Raw genomic sequence first — 25,368 nt, 5'->3', positions numbered from 1 at the left:
GACAGTCTCTATCATTTAATACCTAAATCTCTTTGTATACATCGTGCACCAATTTCCTGAGGGCATCTGCATGTTCTTCTGGGTGAAACTAAACATGTTTTATTTAGACACATCTGAAAGAGTAACTGAATATAGATGGATCTTTATTTTTTATTATTTTTGAGATGGGGTCTCACTATGTTGCCCAGGCTTGTTTCAAATCCCCAGGCTCAACTGATCCTCTGACCTCAGCCTCCTGAATAGCTGGGACTACAAGCACAAGCTACCATATCCGGCTTGGGTCTTGCTTTCTGTAAATCTTAAGAAGTTATTAAGACTAATTTCATGCATTGTTTTTTGAGAAGTTCTCATTATTTTATGGCCCTATCCCATATATAAAAAGCCAAAAGAAGAAGAATTAAAATAAAAAACCTGCCTTACAAAAATTAAGAAGGAAAACTTGCACTTTACATTAAGGCTCACTTTAGGGAAATTTAAAAAGTGAAGAATTATCCAAATTACTTCCAGGCAGCTAAGCATAACAGTGCTTGCCTAAATCAAAAAAATGCAGATTAACCGGAAGAATAAATAATAGAAAACCAGGCCTGCAGCCTAACTAGAAGCCAGAGAGTGCTACAAACTTTAAATTACATGTAAGAAGAGAAATATACACTAAGCCCAGGCAGAGTTACTTCTCATGGTTCTGTTGCAAGCTTTTGTGGAGAGCAAGACTGTATGAGAAAGAGAAGAGAGGAGCAGGTGAAGTGCTTAACACTGATCTAAAATCACTGCCAGAAGGAGAAAATCCATCTCATATATGAATATATTGAAAACAAATCTTTGTATGTCAATGTACAATCACAGAAAAGGGACATAAAAGTGTGTGTGATTCTCCCTCATTGCTTCTGGAAGAAAAGAAAGTGACATCCTCTGAGTGATAAAGGGAATAAGAAGCAATGATGGGATAACTTGAGGTTCTGCAAGACAAAAGAAAAACACGCAAACAAACAAAAATGATGGACACACAACCTCTTCCTTACCACACACAAAGCTTTATATTAAAAAAAATAAATAAACAAAACAAAGGCAAACATCCAAGAGAATCAAAATGAGATAAAGAAGTAAAAACGATCAGAGAGAAAGACTTTGTAACACTGACAGAAAAGGGTACTACGAAACTACACTAAAGCCATAAAATGAATAGAAGACATCAACCTAAATGTATACGAAGCTACTTTAAGAAAAAAATAGAAAAGAATTCAAGCATTTCATCTGATGAAAACCTCCTCACCAAAAACAAAACATGTGAAGCATAAGAAAAATGTAGCAGCATTCTAAACTGAACTAAATATTCTCAAATAAGCATCTGGAGATACTTTAAAAACCACCATGAAAATCAGAAAATAAAAAACTGAACAGCACAAATGGACAAAAGGTGGAAGAATATAAAAGATAACTGATTGTATGCTTTAAAGAGATAAAAGAAAAAGACAAAACCATCTGAGAAATGAAGACTAAATTATAAGAGGCCCAAGAAAGAATATTCTCAAATGATAATTTAATAAGAGTTACTGAAGAAAGTCAGGCAAAAAACCAAGGGAATTAAAATGAGATAAAGAGGTGAAAATAATGAGAGAGAGGCTGAGAGAGAAGATAGGCAAAGAAGATTCAACATACACATAATCAGAGCTGATGAAGAAGAAAAAAAAAACAGTTGGAAACAAAGCAATACCAGTGTTTAAAACCATAATCCAAGAAAAGTCTTTGGAAATAAAGAAAGACCTGAATCTATATATTCAAAGACCCACAGAATACCTAGGGAAATTGTCTTGGAATAATTAACTCTGAAGCATGTCCTAGTAAAAATATTAGACTTTAGGATAAAGGGAAAAATAATCAGGAACCTCAAAAAAACAACCAAATAACCTATAAGAAAAATACAATTAAACTAATATTATAATTCCAAAAGTCAAATACGTAGAAACAGAGAGTAGAATGGTGGTTACCATGGGTGGAGAAGTGGGGGAAATGGGAGACAGCAAAATTAAGACCGAACATATCAGTCATATTAATATATGTGAATGAGTTTAACTAACCAACTAAAAGAAAAAGATGGTTAAGTTAGCTCATAAGGCAATTTATACTGCATACAAGAATCACACCTAAGAGAATCAGAAGCCTAAAATAAAATGGTCAAAGGTGCATCCGGCAAAAGAATTAAAGCAGGGGTTGTAAGCCTAATATCAAGCAAAGTACAATTCTAGCTAAAAAATGTTAAAAGTGACAAAAAAGTAATCTTTAAAGGCTAAAAACCACAATGTGCAATGGAGTTACTAGTTATGAATATCTATGCACCAAATAACACAGCAACCATCTTTATAGAACAGGAACTACAGGAAGTGCAAGGAAAAATAGAAACACACTAATAATAGAAAACTTTAAATACATGTCTCAGAATAAAAAAGATTGAGTGGGTGAAAAGTAAGAATGTAAAGGACATAGACAACATAATCAATCAGGTATATCTCATGAATATATAAATAAAACATGACATCCTAATATCTTTTCTTCTCAAGTGCACATGGGACATTCATAACAACTAACCAACTATTAGGTCACAAAGAAAGCTTCAGTCAATTCCATGAAGTAGAAATATTACATACAATGCAATAAAATTAGAAATGAATAACATAATGAAAAAAAGGGCCTTCCACCTAGAAACAAATCCTTCTATTAAAAATTTTCTATGTAAAAGGGGAAATCAATACCAAAATTATAGAATTTCTAATAAATAATAAACATTTATTATTAGACTCTATAGGATACAATTAAAGCAGTGATCAGTGGAAATTTCATAGTCTTAAGCACTTATAGCAATAAAACTCAATAGAAATGAAAGAATGAAAATAAATGAATTAAATTCCCACTCAAAAACTAGAAAATGAACAAAAATGTAAACCAAAAGAAATCACAAGGAAGGAAATAATAAAGGTGAAAACAGTGATTAATGATGCAGAGAACTGAAAACATTAGATCAACAATGCTTTCAGTTTTGAAAAAAAATTAGCAATCATATATATACATATATATATATAAAACAAACCTCTGGCTAATCTAATTAAGAGAGAGGGAGAAAGTCCATGTTGAATCTGGGCCCCGTGACTAGGGAGAGGGGATGACATACTTACGCACACAGAAAGGGGTCTTGCCCGACCAGTGATGATCCTGCTGGCAGATGCGCACAGACATGCCGATCAGGCGGAAGCCAGCGTTGCATTGGTACACCACACTGCCCCGGTAGCTGTAGTTCTCCCCATTGATGTGGCCATTGACAATGGGCTCAGGAGTCCCACAGTGTCCAGCTTTGGTGAGGGATGGGGAAGAGAGTACATCAAAGAGGAGCTTATAGAAAATGGAGTGGAGCTTGGTCTGAGTGGTGACAGACAGGGATGGTGGGGAAAAGGACCAACTATCCCACAACTCATTACTTTTCCCACCTCTCCCTGAGAGTACCAACCTAGGAGTGACTTCAGGAACCCTCAACATGACAAAAATAGTGTTGAGGACTTGGCACCCCAAATCCCAAGGTTGTACCCCAAATGGCCACTTACTTCTGAGTTTCAGTTTCTGTGTCTCTACACAGATGTGTGCAAAATGATCACTGTTACCTCACTGCCCCCAGGATCATCCTCCCCTTTTTCTTACCAACCAGATACAAAAAAGCCTTCTATAAAAAAACAAACAAAAAACGCCCCCAAAAACCCAAACTCAGGAGCACCTTTTTTTTTTTTTTTTTTTTTTTTTGAGACAAGATCTTGCTCTGTCTGCCAGGCTGGACTGCAGTGGCACGATCTTGGCTCACTGCAATGTCCACCTCCTAGGTTCAAGGGATTCTCCTGCCTTAGCCTCCCAAGTAGCTGGGACTACAGGCATGCACCACCATACCCAGCTAATTTTTGTATTTTTAGTAGAGATGGGTTTCGCCATGTTGGCCAGGCTGGTCTCGAACTCCTGGCCTCAAATGATCCACCCGCCTTTGCTTCCCAAAGTGCTGGGATTACAGGTGTGAGCCACCATGCCTAGCCCAGGCATCTTGTTTTTCACCGAGCATCTGCTGCATGGAGGGCACCATTGTCTACATTAAGGCAGTCAAAACCTGGCTGTGTTGAAACAACTATGTAAAAACAGATGGTTTGGCTAAATTCATCTTTCTTTCCTTCTCCTTGAGTAGCACCTAGGTGAATTCTTTTTATTATATGGGATTTGGGTAGAGTATATTCCTGGCATTTCCACCAGCTTCCTTTGGCTCTCTGTGGAAATAACCTGTGACTGTGTCCTTAATGGACCTGAGACAGTGGCAAGACAGCACTGTTCACCCCAGGATAGACCATCCAATCTATCCTATTAGGTTTATGTGGCTGGGGCCCTCTTTTAGACTCCAGGGGTCCAAGAAAGGCGGGAGAGGAGACAGAACCATAGAACCAGGGAGTGGATTAGCCATGGAGGAAATGATAACTTTGTCCTTTGGAAGCCAGGTTGTTTTATGTTTCTGTAATTTGCTTAGTATATATGTATAGATCTATATGTTGTGTGTAAAATTTGCTAATAGATAATATAAAAGGTATTTTAGGTGTGTTACAGGAATGTGTCTGCAAATTTGCCAAAAATGGAGACTGGGGCTTCACTCATTATACAAAGGCCAATAGGAAGGGATTGTCTTTCTAACCAGAATGAGAACCCCTCAAAAGCTTGTCTCTTTAGATCTGAGGTTCTTCTCCTTCTTTTGGGTGGCCCAGGAGAAGCTGTTCCAGGGTTTTAGTCATGCCTGATGGCCAATAGTTGGTGTTTGGAATAAGCATTTTATGTCAATAGGTGAAATGATACTGTTCAAAGACTGGATCTCAGCTTTGGAAAGATCTAGTCTATCTCAAGGAGAAAAACTGGGCAGGATAGGCCTGGAGAGGTCACTTACCAAGGCAGCGGACTTCAGAGCCACTCCAAAGCCCATTGGCCATGCACTCACGCACCCTGGAGCCCACCAGTGTGTATCCGGAATTGCAGGAGAAGATGGCTGTTGCCCCGTAGACAGACAGTGTTCCGATGCGGTGGCCACTGGGGGGAATCGGGAGCTCTCCACAGGAGATGACTAAAACGATCACAAGATGCTCAGTAAGCCAGCCCCAAGAGGAGGGACATGGCTGCTTCTGCTTAGCAAGAACTGTGACAAAAATAAGACCTGTTTAACCTTACTCTGCTGGAATTCCTGACCAGAATATGGGTTGTGATGCTGACTTGTGTGATGTGGCACCTCAACTGGAAGTGTCTCCAGAAGCCCCTGAAGGTTGTTTAAAATGCCCGGCTCCACTGCAGGTGCCTGACTCACCAGCTTTGCAAATAGGGCCCTGGCCTGTGTATTTTTTTAATCCTCCTCAGGTGGCTGAGATGTGCACTGTGGTTAGGAAGAGATGGCGATTCTGTGGTATGCTCCTTAGTGCCCTGGGCAGACACTGCTAATCAATTTCCTTGCCCTTCTTTCCTGAGCCCACCAGCAGCCTCACACTCTTTGTCAACAGAGCACTGCTGAGAGCCTCTGGCTGATGTATGAGGTGAGGCCTAATCGCCAAGGCTGCACTGAAATATGAGTGGCTGCATTGTAGTGAGGCTGCCAAACGCTTGGGACTACTCTGCCACATATGTGGTTACATCCCACTGTGCGGTCTGCACCACAGTGTGCAAAGACAACAGTGTCTTGAATCACGGACATTGGCTTTTTTTTTTTTTTTTTTTGAGACGGAGTCTTGCACTGTCATCCAGGCTGGAGTGCAGTGGCACAGTCTTGGCTCCCTGCAACCTCTGCCTTCTAGGTTCAAACAATTCTTTTGCCTCAGCCTCCCAAGTAGCTAGGATTACAGGTGGGCACCACCATGCTGGCTAATTTTTTTTTTTTTTTTTAGTAGAGACAGGGTTTCGCCATGTCAGCCAGGCTGGTCTCGAACTCCTGACCTCAAGTGATCCACCCACTTCAGCCTCTCAAATGCTAGGATCTATGCCCAACCTGGATCACAGGCATTGGAAGACACCATTCCTCCTCCTTCCCAGTCTCAAACTCCCACTTCTCACTGACCACTTCCTTCTACGTCTTTACAATCAGTTGCTTCCTCTATGACATCTGCATCGGTCACATAAATATTATGAGCACATCCCTATCGTAGTGCATGCTGCGATGAGCCACTCAGAGCCCCTTTTAGGACTGAGGGACTTATTTCCCCAGCTGCTGGCAAACGACCCTTGGCTGGCGGCCCTTTTCAGATTGCTGTGGTTGAGGAGTCCTCCCACCTAGGAAGGTCATGTCCCTTTCCTAGGCTAGCCTGTATCCAGTGGCTGGTCAGTGTGGCAGTATAACAGTTGCCTTGCTCCAACTTGTGACAATTCTGAAGGACCATCCAGAGCTCCCTGGGGGGTGAGCTAAGGCTTTCATGGATACTGCATCAGAGCTCAATTCTCCTTCTGCCCGGTCCTGCTTTCTTCCCTCCTTTCCCTTCTGTAGGTGGTATTCTCAAGAGCACCCCCTAAAAAGCCTCTGTCTCAGAGTGTCTTCCCAGAGATTCTGACCTTTGAAAGTGTATTAAAGAACCAAAGAAAAACAACTGACAATGGAGAAGGCAGGCAGGTTTAGGTGACCCGTCCCCTGTGCTACCCTCATTCCTCCTATATACGCTCCCATTTCAGGTCTTATCATGCCACATTATCATTACTTCTTTATGTGTCTGCCTCTCCAGTAGACTGTAAAGTCCTTGTAGGCAGGAACCAAAATCTTTTATCTTCATACCTCTACAGTGTCTGACATATAGTAACAGCCTAATGAATATTAAAGAAATGAATTAGTGCATGCTCATCTGGACAAAGGCAGCTTTTGATAAGATGTGAAGATGCTAAGAAATACTTCCTTAAAGGAGTAAAGGAGTAGGCATTTCCAGCTGTACTAGATGAGAGTCTAAAAAGCAATGCACTGCAATCCCTGGTGATACCCCTTTTTCCCCCACCCCAGTTCACTCCATGCGTGAGACAGCTTAGGTGGGAGGGACTCTGCCAAACTTGCCCACTCTCCCTTCCTGGGCTTACTTTGGCAGGTGGGTGTAGAGTCCCCGAGGCTCCATTTGCCATTGGCCTGACAGCGGATGACCCTTTGGCCAGTATAGTAGTAGCCAGGGTCACAGATGAGCATCAGCTGGGCCTGGAACTGATACTGTGTCTCAAAGATAAGCCTCCATCGGCCATGCTCCACGCTGATGCTACTGACATCAGGACAGGTCACAGCTGGGGAAATGAGGAACAGAGAGGAGGATTAATTACTTGACTAATTGTGGAAGACCTTGTAAGAACCCAGATCTAGGGACTTGGAGACCTTAATGCAATAACGAAGAATCCAGGAATCTTCAGTTCTCAGGCAGGTTTGGTAAATGAACGGGTGGGTTGGGTGGGGGATGTGGCAAACTGGGGAGTACAGTTCTGCCAAAAAATTAAAAATTAAAAAAGGGAAATAGTATTCAGTCAAGGCTGATTATTGAATGTTCGAGTTGCATTTGATTAGATTTTCATTTTTCAAGAGAAGACAGAAATCTGGATTTTAATGTAAAATTTCTTGATTTTGAAAGATTGTGAAGTAATTCAAAATTTGTTATAAAGCATCATGTAGGCCAAAAAACAAAACAAAACAAAACCTCTGTCTTTGGATGGGACATAGCCGAGGAAGTTGCCATTTTGTGATCTGGCCTAAAAGTTGTTGTTTTTAGAGCTTTGGAATCAAGGGACATTCATGCAAACTTTCTGACAGGTTTTCCATCTAAAAGGGAGTAGACCAGGCCATTCCTAAGTTCCACAGTGGTTTGTGGAAACATCTTAGGGCACAATGGTCATCAATGCTGAGAGCAGTTTCAGCACCTGCCTCCTCTTCTGAAATCCCCCAACCACCATGTCCATGTTTTTTTTTTTTTTTTTCCCCTCATTTCTGCGCTTTTAGCTCGCTCCTTGTAGGAATCTTTCCAGCTGCGTACCTAGCCCTTCCTTACACCCGCCTCCACTGCCCAAGGACTCACGGACACACTGTGGGGGGACATTGTGGTTGCTCCATAAGCCTGTGTCCAGACACTCTGCAGTGGCCTCAGTGCCTGCCTGGAGGTGGTAGCCTTCACTGCAGCTGTACATGGCCTTGGTTCCCACTGTGTACTCCTTGCCAAACACCATTCCATTCTTGGGGGCCTTAGGAAGCCCACAGGAAAGAGCTAGCAAAAGGAAAACAATGTCACGAGCATTTCTGGTTTAAGATGGTATTCTGAGAAACTATTTTTATCCTTTCTCCCCTCCCAAGTTCCTTTTATTAGTAAAAACTAATAAAAGGGTAAAGTCTTATAATAAAAAGAAAATGGGAGGATCATCAGCAGAAGAGTTTTTTTTTTCTTTTTTTTTTTTAAGTTTGGAAGAAGGAATAAAGATAGAAGTGCAAAGAAGCTGTAGCTCAAAATATGTGGGAGGGAGCCTCAGGGTGAAACCAGTTCTCCGCCATCTGTTCCCACAAACACAGTGTAGACACATTCAAGTATCTACTCTCCAAACAAAAGAGAGAATTTTCTTTTCCACTGAAGGGGAACTCTCTTAGGGTGAATTAGGGCTGCTATGGTGGGAGTTGGCATCCCAGAGGAAAGCTCTTTCAATTCTAGGATTTATGGTCTCTTGGCCTAAAGGCTGCCCCATTGCCTACTCAGGTCTGCCACATACTCAACTCAACCTCTCGTTGATAGGAGAGACTTTGTGGACCAAGATATCTGTATATAAAAACAACAAAGGTAATCCACATCTCATACCTGGAAAAATCAACCTGGCCCTTACTTTTAAAATACGATCAAGCATCATTATACATGTGAAGAAAATCAGCAGTGTGAACAAGACAAACCAAGCTAAAGTTTAAAAGAAATGTCTCCTTAGGAAACAGAGCTAATTTAGAAAACAGAAGATATATAATCTTTAAACTTCTGATCAGTAGTATCTTGAGAAAGTCAAGGTGACATACAGTACTCATAAAATAAAATCAGTGTGCTCTGAAGAAAAAAAAAAAAAAAAACAAGGACAAACTCTTTGAAATGAAAAATATGATTGCCGAAATAAGCATTAAAGGATTAGAGATGAAAAGTAAATTTCTCAGAATATAGAAAAAAAAGAGACCAAAAATGAGAGAAAAGGACTGAAAACACAGAAGATCAATCCTCAATACAGAAGGTCCAGCATCCAACTGTTCAGAGCTCCAAAAAGAGAGAACACAAAAAGTGGATGGGATGGAATTATCATAGATGAAAATTTCTCAGAGCTGAAGAGAGACACAAGTCTTCAGATGGAAAGGGAGTCAAAGGAATGTGAAGAGAATCACTCTTAGATTCACCATCATGGAATTTTGTTCTAAGAAGTCCAGAGACACACAGGCATTCCTCCAAATTACTAGAAAGAGGAAAAAAAATTGATATAACTGTGAAGGAACGAGAGTCAAACCGGCATAAGACTTCCCATCAGCAGTGAGTGTTCAAAGATAATGGAACAAAGCTTTAAACCTCTGAAGAAAATGATTTATAAACTAGAATTTTACCCAGTCAACTGACCAAGCATGTGTGAGGGCAAAAAGATAGACACTTTCAGACATGTAAAGTCTCAGAAAATGTACCTCTCATGAACCCTTTCTGAGGAATTTACTTAAGGATATACCTCCATGAAAAAGAGGGTGAAAACCAGGAAAGGACAAGATATGAGATATGAAAAATGACAGAACTAACTCAAGAATACAAAGAAAAGGAATCTCAAAGGGACAACTCAGGAGAGAAATGTTTGCAGCAACATGGCCAGGATTATTATTTTATGAGGAGTAGGGTCGACATTATGTTTATAGGAGGAATAGGAATTACTTAGACAAGAATGGACTCTTTGGTCTTTGAAAGAAAGTAATACTTATAAATCATCCTTGCCCTTTGATAGCTTAGGGGGTATTACAGATGGAAAGATTAATCCGTCAAAGTACCCACTACTGCCTCCATCCACTATCTCCTCTGGCTACTAGTCTAGAGCTCAGAACTTTTTCGCTCAGAGCCAGAATAAGCTTGGGCAGAGTCCCATTGAGATTGCCTAACAAGACGCTTGATGCTATAAGAATTTCCAGAACCAATAAGAGGCATCAGGCTGGGGCTCCATTATGAATGGAGGAGGGTAGACTGTTCAGAGGGAGAGAAGTTGGAATACCAAGATGGAAGAAGGATCTAGGTGTGGGACTCTCCAGAAGAGGAGGATCAGGAACATAGAAGGAATGAGAAATAAGAGAGTGTTTAAACATGAGACTCTTAATGACTCATCAGAAAGGCTATGAGCTCCTTCAGTGGAACTAGGTTAGCTAAGCTGTCATATTAGATCAACTACCTGCCCAGCTTCCTTGAATCCTTTGGGAAGAAATACTTGGATCTCCACTGGTGTCTTGCATGGACAGTCAATCCAGGGAGGGCAGTGAAGGATGTGGACGGCAGCCACTTCTCACGGGCCCTGGTCTGGCCTTGCTCTTGTAGATAACTAAGGGGACAGATGATAATACTCCAGCCTGAGATACTAAAAGCCTGTGTCTCATGATCTCCATGCCAAAATGCAGTCCCCCAAACCCAGGGGTAAGAGGGACACTTCCTGTGGGTAAGAGGGGGAGGGGATAAAATCACAAAATATTTGAGGCTTGTGGTGGAATGAGATCTCTGAGGGAGAGAGACACAGAGTGAGAGAATGGGCTGGGGAAGGAGACAGAAGGCATTAGGAGGCATAGAATCTCTAAAGGAAGAGTGGAAAAGTCATGGTTTGGAAACAGCAGTAGAGAAGTGGAAGAATGCCAGGCCCTTCCTGGCCCAGAATTCTGTGGGAAGTAGGAGGTGGATGGAGGGGAGGATTAACACTCCACTTGAAAGGGCCACAGCATACTTGCTCTCAGAGGACAGCCACGGTCTCCACGGAGGGAGGAAGTGAAGACAGCCAGCTGGGTAGAGACTGAGGGTGTACGCTTGCTGGCCATGGAACTAGGATTCCAGAGAACGCAGTGGGAGGCTCAGAGGAAGGGCACCAGTTGGAGGCAAGGGGTGGAGTGGGGAGAAGACATGCACAGTAGTATGGGGATGGGTCAACTGAAGCCTGGGGGAGGCTTAATTTTGGGTGGTGATGTAAGGTAACAGATATGAGAGGCTTAGTAGGTTCCAACTGGTGCTCCGGAAAAAAGACTTGTCCTTGTTAATGCAGTTAGAGACGCAGAGACCAAAGCCAAATGCCATTTGCCATTTGTGGACAGCCAGTTCACTGTGACCTTTGCTTAGGGGTAGAGTAGATTATTAATAGCACATTGTTTTTGTTCTTTGAGAAAGCACAGGCACAGGCGAGAAGGTTGTGAGGATTAGAGATGAGAGATGTCATTAAAAAGTACTTCACCACTACTGGGAACCAAAGGAAAAATCAAATAGCAATGTGATTTCCTGTTTTCGTCTATGTAGTTGGCAATGTTTTCTTCTTTTTTTAAATGCAGTGCATAACGTTGAGACTGTGGGAGAAAAGACAGCTCTCACATGCTGCTATACATGAGGACAAACTTTCTGGGGGGCAATCAGTATCGACAGCTGTCAATTGCATACGTTATGATGTGAGAATCTAATTTCTGGGAATTTGCTTTAAGGAAATATGTAATATTCATAAAGATGGAATTATAAGTTTATAGTCACAAAGAATATAGAAATCCAAATGACCAGCAAGAGAATGATACTTAAATGAATGACAGTTTTCTCATAATGCTGTGCAACTATTGAAAATCATGGTGAGGAAGTATAATATTAACAATAGAGGCCAGGCGCGGTGGCTCACCCCTGAGACAGCACTCTGGGAGACCGAGGCGGGCAGATCACCTGAGGTCAGGAGTTTGAGACCAGCCTGACCAATATGTTGAAACCCCGTCTCTACTAAAAATACAAAAATTAGCCAGGCGTGGTGACAGGTGCCTGTAATCCCAGCTACTCGGGAGGCTGAGACAGGAGAATTGCTTGAACCCAGGAGGCAGAGGTTGCAGTGAGCTGAGATCATGCCACTGGACTCCAGCCTGGGCGACAGAGCGAGACTCTGTCTCAAAAAATAGTATATAGTTAAATATACTTCCTCACCATGATTTTCATTGGTTGCACAGCATTATGGGAAACAAAATCTATAAGAGCTTTGTACACGGATGATCCTATTTTTACAATCAATACATAAAAAACTAAAGGAAATGTGCTGAAATGTTAACAGTGGTGATCTCAGGCTTATCGTTCATTTTCACTTTTTTTCTTTTGCATTATCTACCGTTTTTTTTTCTTCTTCAGATTTTTAGTTTGAATGTATATTACTTTAAGGGAAAAAACTATCATAAATCAAAATCATAAATCATAAAAGGTAATACATGCAAACTGACTGACACATTTCAAGTGTTTGATCAACCCACTTGCTCTATGAGCCCAAAACCAAGCATCCCCTCTGCTGGGAGCCCTCCCCAGCTGGCCAGGAGGAAGCAGATCCTTTCTCACCTCTGGGCTCCCACAACACTGATTATGGTCCGGACACAACACTTCCTTCCTCTGCCACTTTGCATTGATGTGCTCACATACCCATTTCCCCCATGGATCTCAAAACACTGAGATTGCTACGCACTACAGATCTTGTAAATGCTTGTGGAAAGAATGAAATAATTATCAAAGAGGAAACCCACATTTGGAAGTGACTAGTCCTGGGACAAACCCAAGATGTGAGTTGGATCCAAGCTACCTTGTGACCCCCTTTCCACCTGCTTCTCACCTTGACAGAGAGGGATGGCTTCGCTCCACAGGTGGTAGCCCTGGGGGTGCCGGGTACAGATGGCCATGCTGTGTCCCACCAGGCGGTAGCCAGCGTTGCAGCCAAAGTGGATGGAGCCCCCAGGCTGAGTGCTGGTCTGGCCTAGGATGAAGCCATGGAGTGGAGCCCTGGGCAGGCTGCAATAAGGGGCTGAACAACAAGATGAAGTTCAGGGAACCGGCACCAGCAGGAACACAGACATGGTCTTTCATGCAGGCCCGTTTCCCTTTCATCTCCCCCCATCCCCTTGTCTTTGTCACTGCCACAGCCTCTGCTATTGAGGAAAGTCTGAATGGTGGATATTGAAAAACACCCAGTCAGGTTGGTAAAGCCAAAACAAAACAACAGAAAATTAAAAAAAAAGACTAGCTTCATGAAGCACTGGGTCCCTTTTGTGGTCCAAAGCCAGATCTGATTGTATGGCTAAGTTCAGGCTCTCAAACCCCTTCAGCTCCCAAACAGACTTAGAAAGTAGAACCCAATGGGGTTGGTTCCAGAAAGCTGTGACTGCAGGGGTGTGGACTTTGACCTTAGTCAGGCCTGGGCTTTAGTCCCGTTTCTGATCTGACCAGTTTCTGTAACTTGGGGCAAACCACTTCGGCTCCAATTTCCTCACCTGTAAATTGGGACTGGTAATACCCACCTCACAGATTTTTGGGCAATTTAAACTGTATATATAGATTGTGTACATGAAACCCCCAGCACAGCATGGGGCACTCGCTGTTCTATGCTCAATAAATGGTCATTGTCTTTCTTCTTGCTGTGTGGGGGAATGCGCTGAGACGGACCTGTGGCAACCCGGGACAGACATTTCCCTACGGTGCTCATTTCCCCTCCACATATGGCTTCAACTTATCTCATTCATTTATTCAACAAATAGATATCAAGTATCTATTATCTTCCAGATATTGTTCTAAGTGCTTGAAATACAACAATGAAGAAAACAGACCAAAGCCCCAGCCTGGGCCGGGTGCAGTGGCTCACGCCAGTAATCCCAGCACTTTGTGAGGCCGAGGCTGGTGGATCCCTTGAGGCCAGGAGTTCAAGACCAACCTGGCCAAAATGGTGAAACCTCGTCTCTACTAACAATATAAAAATTGGCCAGGTGTGATGGTGTTTGCCTGTAGTCCCAGCTACTCGGGAGGCTAAGGCAGGAGAATCACTTGAACCCAGGAGCTGGAGGCTGCAGGGAGATGAGCTCATGCCACTGCACTCCAGCGTGGGTGACAGAGTGAGACTCTGTCTCAAAAACCAAGCAAACAAAAAAACAAAACAAAAAATCCCAGCCTGAAAGGACTCACATCATAAAGCCTGCCAGGGATCCTCAAGAGGAGTTCTGTGAGGCCAGGAAAGAGGGATGACCAAAGAAGCAGGCAGATAATTCTCTTTGTTTGCCCTAGGAGTCCCTGGTGGGGTCTTCCAGGCAGAGATGGATAAGGCAGGATGCAGGTGTGGGGCCCTTACGACTGCCCCCGGTGAGGTCCCTGGTCTCTTTTTTGGTGATCATATCTCTCTGCCGGTGAAATTGTTGTTTTAAATAGCTGCCCTCCAAGCCGGATTTGTTTCCCTACTCCTGCTTTGCCCCCTGTGTCCTATGTGTGCCATATCCACATGGTTACCTCCCTCAGGAACAAGAATCTCGGTTGTAAAATACACTTAGTCACAGTGACAGACGCAGGTGCAAATTACACTCGTCTACTCTATCTGAATTATTAAGTACTAATTGTTGCGCCATGTAATTAATTCACTTTCTATATGGCATATGTATTGTAATTACAACTGACTCATTATCTCCAAACATGTTAGAACATCAAGGAAAGGGTAACTCCCTAATAATGTTCAGTTCCTAATTTAGCAACCAGCATAGTGAAATGCTACCAAACTGCTGTATTTCCTGTTTGAGTGAGCAGCTGCCAGGAACTCAGCCTGAGTTCACCCCTAAGAGGCACCTTAAAGTTTCTTTTCCATCATGCGGACACTGAGGCCTGAAGTGGTTAAGTACCTTGCCTAATAATCCCGCAGCTAGTAGGTGAGAGAGCTGGTCACTGACATTGGGGCACTCAGTCATTGCAGCCACCCAGACCCCTCCTCTGTGTGCACCAGGGAAAGGAGAGGTTGGATGGACTTTGCAGAGGATATGGGCTCTGAGACAGTCAAGACCCACCTCCTCCCAGGGGCCCTCAGCTTCCTCTGGTTGGCTCTTCCCTGAAAGCTACACCCAGGGATTCTTTAAGACTGTTCACCCGCTGAGTATGGGCTGGTCTTGCAAATAGGAGACCCATGAGAAGAGATGGACTGTGGCAAGTGGGACTTCAGGCACTGAATTTGACATTCCTTCCAACCAAGATTCTTTTTTTTTTTCCTTTTTTGAGACAGAGTTTCACTCTTGTTGCCCAGGCTGGAGTGCTGTAGCGTGATCTCGGCTCACTGCAACCTCCGCCTCTGGGGTTCAAGTGATTCTCCTGCCTCAGCCGGGTTCAAGTGATTCTCCTGCCTCAGCCTCCCAAGTAGCTGAAATTATAGGTGCACGCCACCATGCCTGGCTAATTTTTGTATTTTTAGTAGAGATGGGGTTTCACCATGTTGGTCAGGCTGGTCTCAAACGCCTGACCTCAGGTGATCTGCCCGCCTTGGCACCCCAGTGCTGAGATTACAGGCGTGAGCCACCACACCTAGCCCCCAACCAATATTCTTTAGAAATTTGTCCATTGTTTGCCTGGAATGTAGGCCAAAGGTAGCCAGGGGAAAGAGTGCTGAAGGGGAACTGGTGCGTGATGGAACCCCCCATGGTCTTAAGTAATTCATTTCTGCCTCCAAGCTTGCGGAGCCCAGTCAGCAGTTCGCTGAACCCACCTCCCTTCAAAGTGGACATCAAGCAGCTTGTGAAGTTTTCTTCCAACCACAGACAGTAATCCCCATGACGGGAGATCAGATAAATTCAATTTTCTCCATCTCATTATATTCCCAGGAATATTTTTTCCGGTCCTTATAGATTGTTGCCTAGGTCAGTCTTTGGCCTTTTGATCTGACTCTGTTTATAAGATATGGCTTGCAGAGCAGAAGAAAGGCACCTGGCCTTGAAATATAGCCTATCCTTTGCTGCCTGCTTAACATCTGCCAGTCAGAGATCCATGCCTTAGGGCTTTTTAGTTTTAAGAAACTTTTATTAGCATTTCCTAACTTTCCTAAAGGGACAGGATCACTGTTAGGCATTATCAGATCATATAAAATAGTTAAACTTATCCTGAAGACAAAGGCTGGCAGTATGAGAAGAGAGGGAAGAGGTTCAAAGAGGGGAATGGAATAGAAAAATAGGAGGTAGGGGAATGGCAAAGACCACTTAGCTTCAGGTGAGGCAGATTTAGAGGGGGGGAATGGCTGCCCCGTCTCCACAGAGGAGCTTGTGGCTTCGATGAGGAGAGGGCCTCTGGCTTATTTGTGTGTTTTTTTCACTCACCTGAATAGCGGATCTTAAAGCCCTTCCGATTGTAGGCATGATCAGATGACCAGCGCAGGTACACAGAGTTGCTCGAGCTGGTGACAATCAGGGGAGCTGAGTAATTCCCACTGAGGGCTTTCAGCAGAGGACTCTGTCCTGACGGACCTGGGGTGAGAAGGATGCAGGATTACAGACCATGGGAGCCATCACAGGGAGCCTCCAGGGAAGACCTCAGGGCTCAGAGGGTGAGGTGACTTGTTCAGAGTCAGCAAAATCATTTGTACTTGCACTCCTCTCTCTGCATCCACAGGCATTGCTCAAGATGCTCTTTTCTCCTAAGCCCAGCTCTAAAGCAGTGCTCTAGGAAGTCCCTGCCTACCTCTAGGAGCTGGCAGGTAAGAGGAAATTGATTTGCATTTTGAGACTTGACCAAAGTCAAGTAGCTGGTTAATGCAAGAGCTGGTTTTCAAACTGGGAACTTCTTCCACTTGGCCACTCTACTTCTCTTGTGTGTATTTAAGCTCACGCCTGTAATCCCAGCATTTTGGGAAGGTGAGGCAGGTGGATCACTTGAGCCCAGGAGTTTGAGACCAGCTTGGGCAAATAGCAAGACCCCATGTCTACTAAAAAAAAAAAAAATACAAAAATTATCTGGTCATGGTAGTGTGTGCCTGTAGTCCCAGCTACTGGGGAGGCTAAGGCACGAGAATTGCTTGAACCCAGGAGGCGGTGAGCCAAGATCACACCACTGCACTCCAGCCTGGGTGACAGAGCAAGACTCAGTCTCAAAAAAAAAAAAAAAAAAAAAAAAAGCTCAGTGCCTGCCATATAGAAAAAAATATTTATGGAATGAATACATAGTAATAAAGCTAGAGGAAAATGTCATGTCTCGGGGTCAGAAGTAACAGAGCTCCCTAATACTGCTTTTGAAAGCTCTTTGAGAAAGACCTCCCTCTTCTTTTGTTCTACCTTAAGTGCCTGACATTGCATCCCGAGGGGGCTGGTTGAAGGGGCGCAGAATATAAAGCTGGATAATCCATAACACAGGATTTATCACTCTGGAAAAGGCCCTGAGTAATGGCTCTACTATGCCACTGAGACAGCTCTTAGAAGCTTGGAAAAATTAATGGATCATATTAAACAAAGTAGAGACACCAGAACTGCCATGCAAACTGTGAAGGGAAAGGTTGGGAGAAGTAGCATGCTGGGCTAGGTCTGCTGTGTAAAAGCTGACCACAGTTCTCAGGAAGACCTGGAGGACACCATTTACTAAAGCAATCAGGAGGTGAGGAGCTCCAGCCTTTCTGGAGGGGGTGAGCACCAGCATTGCTGAAAACCTGAGTAACTAATGGCTATCCTCTGTGGGTCAAAACTGATGGGGAGAGACACTAGGCTCCCTAGCAGTAATGGGGATGAGAAGGTCCTAGAATACAGAGGCCAGGTGGAATTACTTAACAGTCAGAAGCAAAGTTGGCATAATTACTAAAATGGGAAGCAAGGCTGGAATGGCAGCTGGGAGAGCCTGGCCTACAGGATCTACAAAGATGGCTCATAGAACATGATGTTCCTAAGGGCAAGGTAAATAGGAAGCCAAGAAGAGCAGCCAAAACAAGTATAACTATATGAACAAAATAGATCATGAGTAGATAACCACAGGATGAGAAAAGCTGCCCCCAGCAGAAAGGTGCAATCCCTTGCCCAGTTTGCAGACTTGAGCCAGGTTTCATTTCCCAAGAGGCTGGGTCCCTATGAAAAAAGACCCTGCACAATGACAATAATTGTATATAGTAGTTGTTCCTACCGTTCTTCCCCCAAAAGCCCTACTACTGTTTACTCAGAAAACAGAATATTATACAAAATGGAATGTTCAGATATATCAAAGACTTCTGGATACAGGATGTTAATTGATGCTGATGCCTGGGGGTCCAAAGCACTATCATAGCTACTCTGCCAGAGGAGGGGTGTATGAAGGTTGGTTTTGGGAATAAATGGAGTGCTGGCCCAGGTCTGTCTCACAGTATACACTTAACAAAGTAGGAGCCTCAATTGTAGCAGCTGTGTGAGGCGCATATCTTTATTAGAACAGATTAACACAGCCTTCGTTACATAGAATGTAGCTGTTGATCTGGCTATGTAGTCTTTTCCATACCCTTCATAAAGGAGGATCAGAAGCACTTTGCATTCACATGAGGTAGACAACAGTATACATTCATGGTTTCCCCCAGAGCCATGTTACTTCTCCTGCTCTCTGTCATAATAGAGTATAAAGGGATGTGGACCATCTGGACATCTTGCAGAATAGAACATATTGGTTCACTCTATTGAGGACATCATATTAATCAGACTGATGAGTGAGAAGGGACAATTAGTGCTTTGGCAAGATGCCTTTTCAAGATGCATGTGCTCCAGAGGGTAAGAGATAAATCCTACAAGGTTCTGCTGTGAAATTTTTAGGGTCCAGTGGTCTGAAGCATGCTGAGACATGCCCTCCAAATTAAAGAGCAAATTATTGCACCTTTTCCCTCTTAAAGCCAAAGAGGCAGCACAACGTTTGGTAGATCTCTGGGTTTTGGAGGAAGCACACTCTTCACTTGGGAATACTGCTTGACCCATTTATCTGTTGACATTAACAGGAATGGCTTTGAGTGGGAGCTAGAGTAAGAAAAGGTTTGGTAACAGGTTCAAATTGCAGTACAAGCAGCTCTGCTGCTTGGGCCATGCCACCCCTCAGGTCCTATGGCCTTGGGGTTGCTGTGGTAGGGAAGGACATCCTGTGGAGCTTCTGACAAGCCCTGATAGGAAAACTGCAGCACAGACTCCTCGGGTTCTGGAGCAAGTCCATGTCTTCTGCAGCAGAGAACTGTGTGGCATTTGACCGACTTACCATCAAAAATCTCAAACTCATCATATTGCTTCTCACTGAGGAAGTACTCCACTGTGAGGGAGATGTTATAGTCGGGCTCCACTCTCACCAGCCAAGAGCAGGTCTGGAACTGGGGATAGCTTCCAGGGTAGCTCTGGCTCAGGATCACGCCTGTGGAGTCTGTCAGAAGCTCATTTGTTGGACAGTGCACTTGGAGAAAGAAAGAGAAACACCAAGTACATGGGGGTGGAGATGGAACTACGGCCAACACATTTGCTTTTCCCAATACTAAAGACAACCACTAGAAAATCAGCATTTGAGCACATTCAGATAAGATCCCACATCCATCACTGTGCTGCTCCATGACATGAGGTGGCCTTAGATCCTGTGTCAATATTGCAGTATTTCTGGGACTTGGGCTTCGCCAGTTGGTTGGAATCACTTCCTAGATACGTTGTGGGTTCTACTACCTGGCTTTGAGTAGGGGAGGATGGAACATACATACAGACAACAGTAAGGCTTCCCCAGATCCAAAGGAGATAATCTATAAAATGGGTTTTATTTGAACAAAGATTGTACTGTATAAGGCAGAGGTAAGTACATGGGATTTTGAGTCAAATACACCTGGATTCATAGCCTACCTCTGCCACTTACTACTGGTGTGGTCTTGAACAAGTTATCTCCTCTCTGTGTGATGGCTTCTCTATCTCCAACACAGAGATAACACAGACCTTACAGGGCTGTCGTGAGCATTATATAAAATATTATATGCTGGGTGCAGAGGCTCATGCCTGTAATCCCAGCAATTTGGGAGGCCGGGGCGGGTGAATCATGAGGTCAAGGACTCGAGACCATCCTGGCCAACATGGTGAAGCCCCATTTCTACTAAAAATACAAAAATTAGCTGGGTGTGGTGGCACGTGCCTGTAGTCCTAGCTACTCAGGAGGCTGAGGCAGGAGAATTGCTTCCCAGGAGGTGGAGGTTGCAGTGAGCTGAGATTGCACCACTGCCCTCCAGCCTGGCGACAGAGTGAGACTCCATCTCAAAAAAAAAAAAAAATATATATATATATAAAATATGAAATAATATATGTAAAGCATGCAACATAGTGCTTCAATAAATTGTAGAGGGAACGATGATAACTGCATCTTGAACAGAAAGGTCTCAGAACTTGGCTGTGGCCTCATTGGTACTATTAATATAGCTAAAGAAAAAAATGTCATTCTAAGGAAGACATTGAGCTTGGAACTTAGAAAAGGAGGAGCTGGAGGAGCAGGATTGGTTATTTTGTCATCACCATGAGTGGGAGGGAAGCTGCTGGTTCAGAGAGGCCCTTCTCCAGCACTGAGGAGGTGCTCTGTCCTGGAGCACAGGCAAGCATCACAGCAGGAAAGCAATTTCAGGACCATCCACCTCCATTTACTTGGGTTGCGGACGCCAAAGCAAAGTTCTGAGGACTAAATCAACTTCTTCAGTACAATGTTCTTTCAGTACAAAGGTGTGCATTGACAATAGTTTTAAGTATTCTGATCACTGCACACAGAGAAATCAGTATTTTGCAGTAGATGTGCCTTTAGACAGGCTTCCTGGGTATGCTGGGTTTTGGGACACCGGTAAAAGGGAGTTTCTGGAACTGCAAGGCCAAAAATTAATCCCTGGATTACAATCTCAGGTAATGCTATTTTGGGTAGAACACTTTGCCACGGGCTGTTCACCCATCTCACCTCTGCCTTCAGAGAAGTGGGGCTTGGTAATCAGCACTGGGGCTGGGCTCCTAGAAAGAATCTTGCTGTGGCCCAGAATTTCACAGGACTCATCCAGGATTCTGCCTGAGTAGCTTGGAAAGGTACTCACTGACTTTTCCCAATAGAGTTTCCTTTTTGATTTTAAGAGGAGAAGGAAAACAAATGTCTTCTAAGAGGAAATTCGCTTAACTTTGACATGCTCCTGATTTCACTAATCCGATGACCAGCACAGGGCACTGAGATGTGGTAATACTTAAGTTCTCTTAGGCCTGGTGGTCCCCTCCTGCCTCTACCAGGTCTGCTATTCCTCACTGACAGTCCATATTGCAGGTTCTTCCTACTCTTGCTTTCCCAGAAATGGGGGAAAGGCTGACCTGTTTCCCCATAGCCTACTGAATATTTGCAGGTAGCAGTAGTTCTAGAAACAGTAGTTGCACTAGTGATAATATTAACATCAAACATGGAGCAATTACTGCATGCCAGGCATCATTCTAAACTGGTTTACGTTATTAACCCATTTAATACCCCCATGGCATAAGTACTATCATTATCCTCAGTTTATAGAAGGGAAGACTGAGGGCAGGACAATCAGGTACGTTGCCTTTGGACAGATGCCTGATGAGTGGAGACTATTTTTTGATCTTAGTTGGGGTGACTCGCTGAAGCGAATTCATTTCTGTCAAGGCATGGTACACTGGAATAAAGACTGCTGTGGTCTCTCAGTTGCCTGGTTTGGCATACAGCACCTTGAGTGCATCTGCGCACCAGTAAAGCAGGGATGGTGTGTGAGCCCACCCTCCCCTGAGGGCCCAGGGAGGGACTTCCTCCTTCCAGTACTCAGTATGCAATTCCAAGAAATTCCCAGGAACAAAAAAAAGGCAGATGGAAATAAATGTGGCCACTGTGGCCAATTCACAGGTTCAGACATCAGAACAGGGCAGAGAACCTATCTAGAGTGATCACTCACTCATTCCTCATGCACTCATTCATCCATCAGACAACACTTACCAAGAGACCTTTCATGTTATGGGGCAGTGACTGAGCTGAGAACTGGGAATAGAAAGAGGAGCAAAACAAGGGCTTTGTTCAGGAGGAACTTCTAGGCCCCAGACAGATGCAGTTCCATGAAATTACCTTCACATATTGGGGGTGGGCCTTCAAACTGCAGGTAGGTTCCAAGTTTGCAGGTCAGAATTTCATTCCCCACTAAGGTAAAGCCAGGGAGGCATCTGTAGCGTACGATGTCACCTGTCAAAGAAAGACCAACATGTAGACTCTCTTAAGAAGTCCAGCCATTAGTACCTTGAACCCACTTCCAGGTGAGATAATCAGAGGCGGGTCATGTTCTGTTCAGACTTAAATAACTAGCTCGGCTCCCATCAAATGGCCCAGACAACTGCTCCTCTCTCACAACTCAGCCTTGTCTGAGCCTCGGAATGTTTCATATTCCAGGACATTTTATACTGTCTTGCATGGATTTATTTCTCAAAAAGATACTGACTTGAATCACAAAAGAAAACTGTTTTCCTGCCTCCCCTTTTGATTTTATTTTGGGTGCAAACTCAGTGGACAGAACCCTCTGGCACAGGGCCTACTGTTTCTCTCTCCACAGACAGGAGCAGGAGATAAGGCCCACTGGCCTGACAGCTCCCCCTGCCACCTTCCCTTCCTTCCCCAGTCCTGGGCTCACAGTCCTTGCTGGCTTGGGAGGTGGTACCTATGTTGAATTCTTCATTCTCTGTGACGACTTCGGCGTTGGGAAGGATGGTGGGAGGAGGGCATTTGGTGAGTGGATAAGCTGAAAAGATAAAAGCAGGCAAGTCAGGGTAAGATCATCATTCTCCAGGTATGCTGTCATTCATTTTTTCAATTCTTCACTTTCTCATCCCTCATTTATTTACACACAGATATTCATGAGTACTTATCTGTAAACATGGCAAGTTTAGCCAAGTCCTTTTTGCATATCTTCTGTCATCCTTATTGAAATTAATAATAACAAAAGAGGGGCGATCTAAGAAGTCAGTGACACCATCACCAGCACTGAAGGGTGGGAGAGGAGCGTTTTCTGAGTGCCTCGTGGATATTAGGCATTTTATAGGCTGCCACTCTAACCCTCACAACATCTGACCATGCTGTGAGGTGCTCTTACTCTACTCGTGAGCAAGTGAGATTCAGAAAGGTGAAGTAAGTTCCTCAAGGTCACATAGGAATTAGGTGGCACAGGCAGGATTTGAATCCAGGTGTGGCTGCTCTCAAACCCTGTATTCTTCCCACCACTGAGCATCTACATGCTGCATGTGGCTTCTGCGAGTACCCACTGAAGTCAGCTAACAAGCTGACCCTTCTGATCTTTGACCAGATACTTCTGGCTTCACAAATTTTCTAGACTGGAATTCATCCCTATGGGCAGAGACTGGATGATGCTAGAGGCAGGATGCTATTTACTGAGGCTAAGTTCAGTGTGGGCTCATACCCTGGCTTTTATTACCGGCACAGAGTCAAGTGCTATACAAGTGTTAGCTGCTCTTGCTGCCACTGCTGCTGTTATCGTTACTATTTCCAATCAACCCAATCCTTGCTATATTAAAAAAGTGTTCTTTAATAAATACAAATATAATACATTATCATTAAAGAAAATTTGAGGTATTCTATGGAACAGTAGGAAGAAATCAAACTTATCCATTGCCCTCTCAGAGATAACGACTGTTAACCAATTACAGTACGTTCTTGGAGTGTTTATTCTCTGCATATAGAAATATTTTTGTTTTACACAACTTGCATTATATGTTATATATCTTGTGTTGATCCTTGCACACTTACCATTATATTGCAAGAATTTCCCATATAATTACATTTCTTAGAAAATATGATTGAAATAACTTCATAGGATTTAATCATACAGATTTACTAGAATGTATTTAACAGATACTCTGTTAACCATTTAGGTTTCCAAAGTTTTGCAATTTAAAATAAAGCTGCAATGAAATCTTTTTTTATATATGCATCTTTTATGGTTTTTTTCTTTTTCTTTTTTAACTAGGAAGATTCAAGTACATGACCCTTTTGAAAGTACAGATATCTCCTGCTGAATGTCAGTAATCCTTTCGTGGAAATCAAATGTTCTGTGTAAAGATATTAACTAGGAGCCTATATCCCATTATTTTAAGTGGGAAAAAATTATACTGTGTTGTACTTCAACCCAAAATCCAACAAGTAATTAAGACAAAATAAACTACCTAAATATATGCAACAAACCATTATGTTAGAGAAGTTAAATACTTAAAACATCACGATCACCCAACAACATGGTGTGACAAAACAGTGCCTCTGTGCATTGCATACTGTACCATCAACATCCAGTGCGCTGTGAAATCTTGCAGCTTGAGACATTATAAAACCCTAGGCAGAAAGAAGGTCTAGCTATGAAAGGCTCAGTGGGAATGCATTCAGGACTGGCACTAGGTGGTAGAGTACAGTTTACAATGAACAGCATGGAGTGACACCTCAGAGCCAGCAGCCTCTGAGACACACATCCCCGCCATGGAATTGGGGCCCCTTTCCAAAAGTCTGCATGGGATTCTGACATTTTACCAACTGTAGTTGGAATGCAACTTGAGACTTTCCCTGCATATAGATTTATTTAAAATGGTGTATTATGTTTTTGGGGATCCAACTGTAAATGTTTTCTGTAGACTCACTCGCTGAAATGTATCATACTGAGAGATACGTAAGCTCTGTGAAATGTGGGTGTTAAAACTAAGAGGCACTCTTGAGGTAACCAAGTGGGTTTACCTTTGATTTAACATAAGCCAGGGAAGGCCACGTCCGCACTCACTGCATGCTTCCACTTTGCCCTCCAGGAAAATGGTTCCCATTGATACTGTCAACAGAGCGACTGTTCCTCCAGCACTGGGTGCCATCATTCTTCTTTCACCCAGTTCATGAAATGATTGTCTATGGAGGGCTCACCCTGGGTCAGGCACTGTGTCAGGTGATGAGGTTACAAGAACAACCAAAACAAATACATCCCTTGCCCTCACAGAACTTAGGCCCCACTGGGAGAGATAGTCGTCTGTTTTAATCTTTGTTAACTTGCTAAATAAAAAAGCAGCATTTATTTTATTTTAATTGGCATTTGATAACTAATTAGGCTAAGCATTTTTCACATGTTAATGGCCTATTTGCATTTCTCTTTTTAACTGTCTATTAAAAGAGTTGCGATAAACCAATATGTTAGAAGTTTAAATACTTAAAATATCACTTCATGATCACCCAACGATATGGCGTGACAAAACGGTGCCTCTGTGCATTGCATACTGTACCATCCACGTCCAGTGCACCGTGAAACCCTGCAGCTTGAGACATTATAAAACTCTAGGCAGAAAGAAGGTCTAACTATGAAAGACCTTCTTTGCCCCTATTTTTC

General features: G+C 43.4%; 1 protein-coding gene across 1 annotated transcript in view; it reads right to left on the bottom strand.

Moving 5' to 3' along the window:
* The window catches only part of CSMD2 (CUB and Sushi multiple domains 2), a 664,918-nt gene that overhangs the window by 52,665 nt on the left and 586,885 nt on the right, over window positions 1–25,368 (bottom strand). Inside the window, exons 45-53 of the mRNA XM_054497047.2 lie at window positions 22,660–22,740; window positions 22,077–22,190; window positions 19,218–19,406; window positions 16,352–16,498; window positions 12,856–13,044; window positions 8,076–8,261; window positions 7,102–7,296; window positions 4,952–5,125; window positions 3,168–3,341 (exon numbers count right to left, since the gene is read on the bottom strand). Of these exons, the coding sequence (XP_054353022.1) occupies window positions 3,168–3,341; window positions 4,952–5,125; window positions 7,102–7,296; window positions 8,076–8,261; window positions 12,856–13,044; window positions 16,352–16,498; window positions 19,218–19,406; window positions 22,077–22,190; window positions 22,660–22,740 (1,449 nt within the window). The remainder of the gene's footprint in view (window positions 1–3,167; window positions 3,342–4,951; window positions 5,126–7,101; window positions 7,297–8,075; window positions 8,262–12,855; window positions 13,045–16,351; window positions 16,499–19,217; window positions 19,407–22,076; window positions 22,191–22,659; window positions 22,741–25,368) is intronic.

Source organism: Pongo pygmaeus, chromosome 1 (assembly GCF_028885625.2).
Source record: "Pongo pygmaeus isolate AG05252 chromosome 1, NHGRI_mPonPyg2-v2.0_pri, whole genome shotgun sequence".
Classification (NCBI taxonomy): Eukaryota; Metazoa; Chordata; class Mammalia; order Primates; family Hominidae; genus Pongo; species Pongo pygmaeus.
Note: the sequence above shows the minus strand (reverse complement) of the source record. Positions and strands in the feature narration are given on the sequence as shown.